At 36.8% G+C, this 12,899-nt stretch overlaps 1 protein-coding gene across 1 annotated transcript; it reads right to left on the reverse strand.

Moving 5' to 3' along the window:
- Window positions 1–3,383: 3,383 nt before the first annotated feature.
- On the reverse strand, window positions 3,384–12,860 carry LOC125681255 (ubiquitin carboxyl-terminal hydrolase 38-like). The gene is made up of 8 exons (XM_056156548.1): window positions 12,730–12,860; window positions 9,734–10,668; window positions 9,402–9,503; window positions 9,098–9,244; window positions 7,679–7,872; window positions 7,493–7,586; window positions 5,867–7,042; window positions 3,384–5,020 (listed from the first exon to the last, which is right to left on the reverse strand). The coding sequence occupies exons 2-8, from the start codon at window positions 10,661–10,663 to the stop codon at window positions 4,862–4,864; spliced, it is 2,802 nt and encodes a 933-aa protein (XP_056012523.1). The 5' UTR covers window positions 10,664–10,668; window positions 12,730–12,860; the 3' UTR covers window positions 3,384–4,861.
- Window positions 12,861–12,899: the final 39 nt, after the last annotated feature.

Below are 12,899 nucleotides of genomic sequence, written 5' to 3' on the forward strand. Positions count from 1 at the left end.
TAACCATAAAAAATATTTTTATCATTTTGAATATTGTAGTGATATTACTAGGCCTATACTTTATATATCGGCCTGGTTAGCACATAACAGAGTTCAATCCCTGAATGATCCAAATATTTCTCTCCCCTTCTTTGCTACAGTAATTTAGTTAAATCATACATGCAGCCTTCCATAATATGTGAGCTAGAGTTTACGGTTCAGATTTACTTGCTACAACTAGAAACTTTCAAACTATATGATCTCTAAAACAGAGCTGGTAGTATACCCCAAGTTTTTCTGTCGAAACGATGAGATGCAAGTGATTTATACCTGAAATGTCTCAAAAATTATATAAAGAGAAATGTTACGTATAACCATAATTGACCTTGGAATATTAGAGAACTGGTTTTTTTATTAGTACTGTCATACAAATTTGATATTGGGCCAACATTATATATTATTTATGTTGAACAAGATCAACATTTTACATTCTGTTACAGCATTATAGTGTATTATGTACAGTCTACTCCACTTGTATTGAAGTCACTTAGATTGAACTATCTGTTATATCAAAGTCACTTATATTGAACTATCTGTTATATCAAAGTCACTTGTATTGAACAATCTGTCATATTATAGTTACTTTTATTGAACTATCTATTATATTGAAGTAAAATAAATTCCCAGTAACATTATTTATATAGATCAACGTCGGTTATTTGAACTTTAGATATAATGAACAATTGAGGCTGGTCCCTTGAATTTGAATATTCGGAGTAGACTGTACATTACAGTCAGAAGTAATGTAATGTAATTCACATGCAGACATTAAATTAGACAAACGAGACAGAGTTTTGTTGTGCTTGCTTTAATTAGCTAGTAGTTTTATTTGTAGGTCCTTGGAATGTCTTATTTGATTCATTCCATCAGCATTCATCTACTTATATTTACATTTCTGATTTTTCACCTTTGATATCTTTACAAATTGTAATGATAGCTATTTCCTCATGAATGTGCTGCAGTTGTGAACAATGTATGCATGAACAGCTAGGATTTTCTGATAGAAATGAAAATAGAATGTAAATATAAAAAGTAAATTTGATTTTTCATGTAACACTAACATGTCACACTTCATGAAGTATGCCGACATAAAGTGTTGCAGTTCATGCCCTCTTGTATTCTCAAAAATGAAATTCTTTTAAAAATGTCTTCTTTACCACTGAAGTCTAGCAGACACATTTTTGCTCAACTGATTCGATATGCAAGAGCTTGTTCTGCGTATGATCAGTTTTTAAATCGAGACAGGCTACTGACAAACAAGTTGATGTTACAGGGGTTTCAAGTCTTGTTTAAAGTCAACATTTTGCAAATTCTATGGTTTTTATAACAATCTAGTTTGCCAATACAACCTATCATTAGGTCAAATGCTGTCTGACGGGTTTACTGATTTTGACTACAGATTACTTCGATTACCTGATCAAGATATAGGGCTAACGGTGGTTGTGACCTGTTAACGGGATGCTTACTCCTCCTAGACACCTGATCACACCTCTGCTACATCCAGGGGTCTGTGGTTGCCCAACTCTATTTTGTATTCCATATAGGAGATATGATTGATCACTGTTCATTATCTTCACATTTCATCAATGATTTAAAAAATATTTACATTTCCAACTGTTTTCTGTGATAATTACTGAAGCTCCCATGTGTTGATTTCCCCACAACTTAAACTGGATGTCAATTTCTTAATTGTGGAGGTGGGGATTATAGTTCAGCTTACAGTAGAGACCCAAAGATTTCCTGCGGGAATCGTTTCCAATGACAACAAAGTGTAGGTTGTCTAATTATATGTGTAAACATCTCCAAGACCTGTACTATGACCAGTTGTCCAATGACAGGTCTTGTGTTTAAAGTTCATCAATCAGGTGAGCTCTGTGGCCCAAGGACATCTTACACAATTTCTACACATTCTCTTTAAGGTAGATCCACCCTCATGTGACATATGAATATTAATGGTTCAAAGTAGAAAAACTTTATTCTACTTATGGAAGAGAGCCCCTCTGCTTTTGAGCACAACTCTGCAGCATATTCATTAGTCCAAACAAACTATACATTTATCAATTGAACATTTTTATATCAATTCAGATTTTGGAAAGGACTATATTTTGTGGCAGAAGGATTATCTAATCATAAAGTTTTAAATCTGCATGATTTTACAGTTTCATTTTTATCCAATATATCATTAATATTTATACTCCTAGATGTGTATTTCTACTTTGTAATTTATGATACAAGAAGTACAAACTAGTTCAGATGTACATCAGTATTTTAGACAATAATTCAAAAACATGATCTATAAGCCCCATTGTTTTCAAATTCCATTTTCAATTAAATGCTCCCAATATGTTTTATGAAAGGTAAAGATAACGAACAATGATCAATCTCATAACTCCTATAAGCAATACAAAATAGATCGTTGGGCAAACACGGACCCCTGGACATACCAGAGGTGGGATCAGGTGCCTAGGAGGAGTAAGCATCCCCTGTCGACCGGTCACACCTGCCTTGAGCCCTATATCCTATAAAATGAATTTTCTGTATATTAAGTGCAAAAAAGGTTATTTATTTCCAATCTTTTCATATCTATTGTTAGAAAACATTAGTATGATTGATTTTAAACCAACATACAGCTTTAAACGGATAAAATAGACTGAATGCCTGACATTGAGAGAGAATGTTGAAATGTGTATTTGTCGTTTAAAATCCAAATAACACAGGGGCGTAGCAACAGGAAGAGGCTGCCCCCTCCCCCCTATTTGGTATGTATACATGTAGTCGACAATATTGTGCATTTCGAGCATTAGTGTGGCACAGATTATCACATGGCTGATTTGATATTCAGCAGGTCAAGATGAGTTCCAGACGGGTAAATGAGGTAGAAAGAAAACTTGTAGTTTTTGTAGATTTTATGAATTTCATGACAGACAAAGGATTGTCCAGTCTTGCCTTTTAGATATAATTTTCTTTATTACAAAAAAGAAATATACCGTTAATAGAAAGGAGAAATCTGGACAACCTTGTGTTCAATTTAAACAAAGGCTTTAAAAACCGGTCATTCAATGAATATCAATAGAGATTTAACAAAAACAGACAACCCCGACTTCAAAAGACGACGTAGCTCTTAATGTTAACGAACTTTTCAGTAAAATAAAATACCAAACCTTTAAGTTAAGGTATTGGTGAACATCTTGAGGTATTGTAAATGGCAAAATTCAAACTATGATGTGTTACTAAATCGTCGGGGGCCATACGTCGCAGCTAAAGTGGGAAGGTCCTTTCACAATTCCCTTTCAATGTAGAATTCAAAAATATAATTAGCCAAAAAATTGACAATGCTATAAAACTCAGGTGGGAATCTATTTAATATAGTTTGATTTAACAACCAAAGGAAAAGTATATTTTGCCATACATAAACAGAAGTGTAAATCAACGCAGAAAAAAAAAATTGCACATTTTCATTAAACAGCATATTAATACAAATACATAAAAACTGGTTTTCTTGACAAAATTTTAATTTCAACAGTGTCATAAAACTGCCACTTTATAAATACACATAAATTGATTGTGGATATCAAGGGAATCATTGTATAATAGAAATACCAGCATTGGAGTTATTGCCCTTGACAACAAATGATAATTTATAGAAAATATATTTTTTTCAGTATATCAAATACTTAACCAAATTTTTGTATTACACCAAGTGAATAAATACCTCCAAAAGATATATTTCTATCATGCGCAAAGTTTAATTTTAAAAGTAAGGATTTTGCAAAAACCTATGATGTCAAATGAGATTGGAGCTACCTTATAAACCTTCACATAAATGATAGAAAACTAGTAGCTAAATCAATACTTTAATATTTTCCTCTAATGCATGCTATTCATAGCACCAATAAAAAAAATTGAACATAAAGGATTAAAATGCAGTACAATTAACGAATCATAAGATGATTTCATCCTCCATTCCACAACCTCAGATCGCACCGAGTGCCAGGTAGATTCGAGACAGGCTCAACACTTAGAACTACAAACAGGAAATGTATAAAATGAGAATTTGTACTTTTGTTTCATTCATGTAACATATACATGTAGCACAGTCATTGTTTATCACAGATACATAATCAGCAAATAATACGAAAAACTTGTCTTCTGCAACATTTCTATTATCAGCTGTAATAATGTGGTTGTCTAGTAAATTCTTCTACAGCTTCATTCAGAAAATTGTAGACATTGCTGTGTTTCATCTGATAGTGAGGTAAATACAATATACTGTAACAGATGGGGCCACCCACAGAAACCAAAACAAGAATTCTTAAACCTCAACGTAATCTCTACAACAGTAATGGACAAATGGTGACTTGAGAAATGTTATGATTTCTTGTTGGAAGATAGGCATCACTGGAGCTTCATTAAAACTGACATTATGGCTGCCAGAAAATTAATGTTACAATGCCAAAGAAGAGGACGAATTGCAGTACAAATGGACAAATCATGGCCCAATGCTGTCGAATCCTAATGACCTGGTTTTAGAAGACAAATCATGGTCCACAGCTGTCGCATTCTAATGACCTGGTTTTAGAAGACAAATCGTGGTCCATTGCTGTCGAATCCTAATGACCTGGTTTTAGAAGATAAATTGTGGTCCACAGCTGTCAAATTCTATTGACCTGGTTTTAGAAGGCAAATCGTGGTCCACGGCTGTCGAATTCTAATGACCTGGTTTTAGAAGACAAATTGTGGTCCACCGCTATCGAATCCTACATGTAATGACCTGCTTTTAGAAAAATCGTGGTCCACGGCTGTTGAATTCTAAAGCCTGCTTTTAAAAGACAAATCGTGGTCCACTGCTGTCAAATCCTGATGAGCCTCCACAACTTCCAGGTGGACCCTGGTCTTCATCTTGTTTATAGAACCAAGAAGACGTCGTCTGAGAACCTGGACGCTTTCTAGAAGCTCTTTTCTGTTCTGACAGCTCTTGTTCCTGATGATAAAAAAAGGAAGAGGCTACCAGTACGTAAAAGTCAGAACATGATAATACCAAACATGCTGAAGAATGTGATAATGTTCGACAGGTTGAGATTTCAAATGTGTATGGCTACATGTAATTACATTTAAATACACACCTATACGTTTCACTTTGGTTTTTACAATATGTAACCTATACATGTGTAACGAACAGTTGTATGTATATATATATTTTTGAAATCCCAACCTCTCTTACACATAAGTCTACATTATAATAATAATTAATGTATTGTTTCAATTTCTAGAATCATTTAAATCTGCGGGGCTCAATTTTCGTGGATTGTCGACATTTTAGTTTCACTGGGATGTAAATTCATGGATATGGTCTCTGTCCATTGAAACATTAAATTGGGAAGTTTTAGCACAGACTGTCATTAACTGAAATAGGTGTATACCGTATGAGCAGAATTTTAGCGAGGATTTAATTTTGGCATTATTAGAGCGATAGTATCACTAAAATCATAGGTGTATATTTTGCCTTCTGAACACTGGTTCCCATTTTCCATAAAAGTAGTATTTCTTTAATGCTAGCAAATCTAAGCAGCACCACAGCTAAATTCACTCATTGACTGTCCATTACTGAGAACCGTCCACTGTGGGACAAGATGTTTGCCATATACCGTGAAATCATTAGATTTTGTGGAGACCCCTATCCCATGAATTTCAAAACCACAACAAAATATTCAATTTATATAATGTTATGTACAGAAATAACATCCATAAAATTACAAACGAAAGGTGTATCCATGAAGACTGTTTCTCATGAATTTCATTGATTTCACAGTAGTGACCAGTTAATTACCTGCAGGTATAAAGCATTGTCCTTACTGACCATCTGTCTTAGCCCATCCTGGAGGGGTGGATCCACCTCTGACGGTTTTATGGACTTATTGAGATCCACCCCTTCACTCTCGCTATTCTGGGGGTCGATTCTCCTGTAGAAGAGTAAGTAGGCAGTGTCCTTTGTGAAGCGCTGCGTGACACTGCAGAAGGAACTGTACTGAGCATAGGACACACGGTTATCATTAAACAAGTACCACCTGTCCTGTAAAAAATCAATACTGTCCTCATCTGTACAGTCTGATAAATTCTCCATCACAGCCTCTGGATCCCGAAATAGCGAGTGTCTGGCGTACGTGTAATAATGTCCGCACTCGGAAGAGGTCCCAGAATGCACTACAACAGCATTCAGTCCATACACCTCTCCTTTCTGTGTGTTTAGATCCACCCCACATTTTTCTATCTGTCTTGACACTGCACTTCTCAGTGACCTCCTGGGGTTGCCAGTCTTCATTTCTAATGGCTGATTTTTAGGCAAGATAAGCGTCCGGGGATATTTGACTTCCTGGAAAATTTTGGACCTGGCGTGAATTTTTGCATCATAAGAGAACCTCAACATGGACACAATGAGGTGCTCCGGGGGCTGGAGGATGGAGATTTGTCTCTCCCCGTCCTGTAGCGATCCACACTTATCACAGAAATACTGGTTGTCTCCAGTCAACATTTCCGGCTTCAGGTAGTGCTGCAGCAGGTCATTCAAGTGTAAACACTTAGTTTTGGGTTCCGCCTCTGATTTCTGTTCCATATCTCCTTTATCTTGACTGACGATTGGTTTATACTCTGGGAAGGCCAAGGGGATATCATTGAATTCCTCTTTACGGGAGGACTGAGTCTTACAGTTTAAACAGGTCACTGTGGTCACCATTAACCCCGCGTAATGACCCTCGATCAGTGACGGTGTTACGGGTGCCCTGTCAGATTTGTCTGTATCACTAGATATTTCTTCTGTGGTTGGCCGATCTCCATTGCTGTCATCCTCTGATTTTGCTAACATCTCCTTTTTCTGTCGAGTGCGTTCCTGCTCGTGGACCTGGTCCAGTAGATATTTGAGATACTCTGAACAGTCTTGCTGGTGCCCTGCAATAAACCAGCTGGGGCGAGTCATTCGACAGAAAGTCATGGGGGCGTAGGCTGGCCTCTATCAACAAAAAGAAAAACTATGTCAGACATTATTCCGATTTAATATTCAGAATAGATATTTTACTAATAAAATTAGATTTACAATATCACAAGCTGAAATTAGCAAAATACAGAAAATCAGAGTCAATCAGAATACAGTTTACTCTGGTTATATTGAAATTTAGAGAAGCAACCTGAATTGTTCATCATATCCAAAGTTCAATATAACCAAAGTTGAAACCATATTTATAAATAATGTTACAAGGAATTTATTTTCACTTCAATATGACAGATAGTTCAATATAACAGATAGTTTGATAAAAGCAACTTCAATATAAAGGATAGTTCAAAATAAGTGGAGATGACTACTAAAAATATCAAAGATGGCCATAATCAGATGACCATACAAAAAGGGAGCAGTTCTCCTCCTGCACTGGCCTATATACTGGCCTATTTTGGAAGTTCTTACCTGAGTTTGGCTAAGGAAGGCAAAGACTTGCTGTAGCTGTGAGATGACTGGTTGTTCTGGGGAGGGGAGGTAAGACAGTGTGTCTCTCCTAAAGCTGGAATAACCACAGTAACTCATACCTATCATTTCATACTAAACAGCAGGAGGTGATACTCCACCATAGTAACACATACAATTGTCACTGACCTGTCACACATAAACAGAGCCTGTATTATGCTGTTCATGAAGCAAGTGTTTCCCAGGTTAAATAAGCCAGTCTTTCCTGTGTCCGACCTCTGAGTGACCTTTGACACATATTTCGAGGTCCCCGACTTCTGTGTCTGCCACTGACTCTCTTCCAGATGGGATTTTATGTCATCTGTACTGGGGGGTGGGACTCCCTACAACATTACACAGTTTACTTTATAGTCAGATCTACAACTGTACTGGAAAGGGGGGGGAGAGAGAGAGAGAGAGAGAGAGAGAGAGAGAGAGAGAGAGAGAGAGAGCCTACAACATTACACAGTTTACTTTATAGTCAGATCTACATCTGTACAGGGGGGGGGGGGGGGGGGGGGGGGGGGGCGGCACCCTACAACATTACACCGTTTACTTTATAGTCAGATCTTGGGAAGTGAAGATCTACTTGTGTGATCTCCAGTCCACATTTCAAATTATTTTCCTGGTTCAAACTGTTAACAATACACTTATTTTCAGAAATACTTAGAATGAGTATCATGGAAATTGTATAACACAACTGTTATTTCCAAATCAAACATGGCTTATTCCAACATACAGTAAAACACACTTATAGCAATGTACAGGGACGAACAATTTTCATTCATTATAAACGTAATCTGTTACATATAATTCATATATCCAATAAGTTTACAACAGGGAATGAAATCACTTTGCTGTAAGTGTGAATTCGTTATAAGCAAGTTTTGCTGTAACCGTGTTTGACTGTACTGCATATCTGTTACACTGTATGTTGATGTCCCCATAATTTGTAGATGTACACCTTTACCTTTAGTGTCTGTAATTTATAGATGTTATGTACACCCTTACCTTCAGTGTCTGTAATTTATAGATGTTATGTATACCTTTACCTTCAGTGTCTGTTATTTGCAGAAGATGTACACCCTTACCTTCAGTGTCTGTAATTTATAGATGTTATGTACACCCTTACCTTCAGTGTCTGTAATTTATAGATGTTATGTATACCTTTACCTTCAGTGTCTGTTATTTGCAGAAGATGTACACCCTTACCTTCAGTGTCTGTAATTTATAGATGTTATGTACACCCTTACCTTCAGTGTCTGTAATTTATAGATGTTATGTATACCTTTACCTTCAGTGTCTGTTATTTGCAGAAGATGTACACCCTTACCTTCAGTGTCTGTTATTTGTAAGGGATGTGCACCCTAACCTTCAGTGCCTGTAATTTACAGATGTTATGTACACCTTTACCTTCAGTGTCTGTTATTTGCAGGAGATGTACACCTTTACCTTCAGTGTCTGTTATTTGTAAGGGATGTACACCCTAACCTTCAGTGTCTGTAATTTGCAGGAGATGTACACCCCTACCTTCAGTGTCTGTTATTTGCAGGGGATGTACACCCTTACCTTAAGTGCCTCCAGAAGTGGGTCATACAAGTCCGGATACCCAGCATGGAGGAAGAAACAGCAATGTAACAAGTCAGACAGCTGCTTTAATAAGGACTCATTCTCCTTCCGAAGGATCTCAATTATTCTCCCTATTTTGGGGAGGATCTACAACAAAAAGGTGGAAATGTATTATGTAAATGAAAATCAAGTAAAGACAGTGTTTACCTTTCTTCCTGTGACAAGGAAGAGGAGTCACAGTTCACAATACATGGTTTGATGGTGGCTTCCCGAGCCTCTTGTCTCATTGTCATTAAATACATACCTTGTGAAAGGGTTCAGGTGAGTGTTGGAAACCAAGCAACATGTGAGTGAGCACACTCAAGGCTCCATCTCTGACTGCGGCGAACTCGAGCTTCTCACAGACCTGCCATAGATAATACAAATAAATAACTCATTCAGTTTAAAATGCAAGTAAGTTGTTGGCCCACTCATGCCTTTGACAGATGCTTAGTAACCCTGAAATCATGTTCAGTATTGGGATATGACGAATTCTTTCTCAGTACTAAGTGTTTTGATTTTACTGATGGTATTTCCTTTTCTCCCTTTATTTTTTTTTTCTGTATGTGTTTCTGTGATGATTTGACTGCCTCTTACCTGTTCAATCTTTGTCTCAGTGACGGCGATCAGAATGCTATACTTCTTGGCACCAGCCAGACTTCGGAAGAATGTTATAATCCACAAGTGCGCATTAGTGGCGGTCGGCCATTGAAGCCAATCCACAACTCTCTGTAACGCGGTCGTAATCTGCTTATTGTCTATATCTGAACTTATTGCATACTTCACAATAACTTCTATCATTTTTTCAGGTATGTTGCGAACAACAGCACCCAAGCAGAAGGAAGGTTCCGTTTCTTCTATCGCTGATATGATTCCAAAAATGGCTTTTAACGAGTCCATTATCACATCTGTATTAGTATTGTTCCATACAGAATGAATAAGGGAACAAACTCTGTCTACACTTTTGATGTACAGAAGAATGTCCATGTGATCCTGAGGAATGGAACACAGACTGAGTGAATAAATCAGCGACACACAAAATGTGGAAACAAAGTCGCCTTTTGGAAGACATTCCTTGAACTTGTATAGAAAGTTAACAAAATTTGTCAGGCAGTCAATAGAAGGATGTTCTCTCACATAACTAATGGCCTTGGCTTCCACCACTTTAACATATCCAGAGTAGGATGATGACCGCTGCAACAACTCCATACTGGCCTCCAGCAGCAGAATAGCGTTGGCCTCATGTTCACCTTTATATGAGAACAGGTGCAACAAAAATTCCCTGTCAAAGAAAGCCTCAAATGTCGTCAGGTTGTACTTAGCCCAGGATGTGTACACCTGTAGACCCTCTGACACTGCAATGTCCGAGTCCCCCTGCAGGAACCAAGAGGACGAGATCTGAAGCACGGAGCGGATCACGCGCACTGGCTGGGGCTTGGAGCTGTTCTCCGTCACCTTGGTAATCAGCTGTTTTTTCAGGGCATCAGGGTGCTGTGATGACAGGATTCCATTCAATATGGCATCCATTTTATCTAAATATCACAAGATAAATTACTGTACATGTATAATAGATTGTTTTCATTATCATTCATCATAATGATTTCATTATCATATTACACAAATGGAAATTGTAATACACTTCATCTCATTTATCAGGATGGATGCTGATTGGCAGAGAGAGTTGAGTGTAAAAGGTCAGTATGGTGTGTGTTTGGGTGTGAGAGTTTCTAGTGGTGTGATTAGTTACTATTTCTAAGTTATCGTGTGTGTAAGTTGCTTTTCTGGTATTGGTGTTGTATAAACATGATTTGCACCAAATCCAAACTTATTATCCAACACTCCTGCCCAGTCAGTAATTCAAAACTTACGTTATTCATTTATAATTTAATTACGTTATTCATTTATAATTTAATTCTTAATGTATCCTTGTCTCTGATTGGTCAATTTCCAATTGAGGAACACAAGTTATTTTTGTATAACCTGGTTTGGTATGAGGACACACCCCCTTGACAACCAGATGCCAGAACTTTTTTTTTTTCTCTTAGTCTCTAAATTTACATTGCAGCACTGTTTTCAGCCTTCTATGGAATAGAAAGTCAACGTGTACAATAAGATACTTCAGTTTGATACCCATGTTGTTTTCTCGTTGTCAATATTAGCATCTGCTTGAACACAAATCACTGTTGTAAAACATCTTTCTCTGTATGTATAGATTAAAACAAAGATATTATATTCGAATTAATGATTTGCCAAGTAAGCATTACCCCGTTCATTTTGAAATACATTTCTCGCTGGGGGAAAAAAGGGGGGGGGGGGGGGGGGTGTTTCATTGCTTGATCTGTCTTTCAGCAAAGCAAAAAAAAATTCATTTGTCACATTTTATCACATGACATCAGACACATTGCCATGTGGATCGCAATTTGTCACTTGCTTACATATTTCCTTGTGTTGGATTTACTATTAGTGACATTACACACTGGGGTAAGTTTTCATGTTGTAGAAGTTTTCACAGAGTTAAAGCCGCAAATTATTGCATTTTTTGATATTTGAAGATTTATTTTGACTAGGCCTAAACAATGCAATTTCACATATTTTCTCAATCTATCGGAGATGAGCGACTTCAAAGTAGATCTCTATCTCTAAAGGGCAGTGAAATACGCATTGCATGCATAGTCTACACATATTTTCTATCATGACAAACTTCACTTTCGATACAATATATTTTGATAAATGGCTAGGCTCCGTAGAACTAAGATTAAAGATGGCAACCTTCACATCTAGACGCTCTGTGTCGTTGTTGCTAAGTGAATCATTGCGTAGCTCAGTTGACTTGTATTTTTCCGAGTTTATGTACATTTTGATAAACGAAGGTTAGCATCTTTGTCTCTTGTATTAAATTATAAGGAATGACTTTAATTCTGGGGCAAGTTATATGAGTATAACCTGGTTTGGGTCAGTTTACCCTTTTTTATAATCCGCTTCACGGATTATAAAGCGTAAACTGACCCAAACCAGGTTATACTCGTATAACTTGCCCCAGAATTAAAGTCATTCCTTAAATAAAATCATACTCAGAGTTTCGAGTTTCTAAATATTGACGAAATATGTATTTACTCTACTGGTAAATATATTAATCTATTAATACTTAATTTTAGATATTTTGCAATCATTATTGCATGATTAAGAGAAAGTGTAATTGTAGGTCATACCCCAGAGTGGAAGAGGAATTAATAAGCGTTTAAACCTGAACAGCCACCTTATTTTCTTATATGACGGTTACACAAAGACAAAACCGTATCAATATCTATGTAACAAAGTCGTTTATGCAAAAGACAAATTTTACTTAGTTAGGCTAGAAATAAGATTTCCATAGATTAGATTTACAATCCAAGATCCTGAAAATGTGGTTTACAGTAACAGTGTATGCTGAATAATGCTAAATGTCAATGACGTAAACTTTGCTCCTCGAATATTGATACAGGAACTTGAGGAATCCTATTACCAACCAACCCCCTCCCCCTCCCGAACCCTAAATAAAATGTTTCTTAACCGACAGAAGGGAAGTTTCAGTCTTGAAGTACTACCTAAATTACCTGTGTAATATCCGACAACTTCCCTAAAATATCGAGTGTCGAGAAATTGAGGTAAAATCGGTGTATGCACCGGTGTGTTGATCACTTGGTCAAAATAAGCTTAGTAAGGTTCAAAATAATCAACGTCAAACACACACTACAGTATGTCTACAATACCGTTATATTCTAGC

This window comes from Ostrea edulis, chromosome 2 (genome assembly GCF_947568905.1).
Source record: "Ostrea edulis chromosome 2, xbOstEdul1.1, whole genome shotgun sequence".
NCBI classification, from domain to species: Eukaryota; Metazoa; Mollusca; class Bivalvia; order Ostreida; family Ostreidae; genus Ostrea; species Ostrea edulis.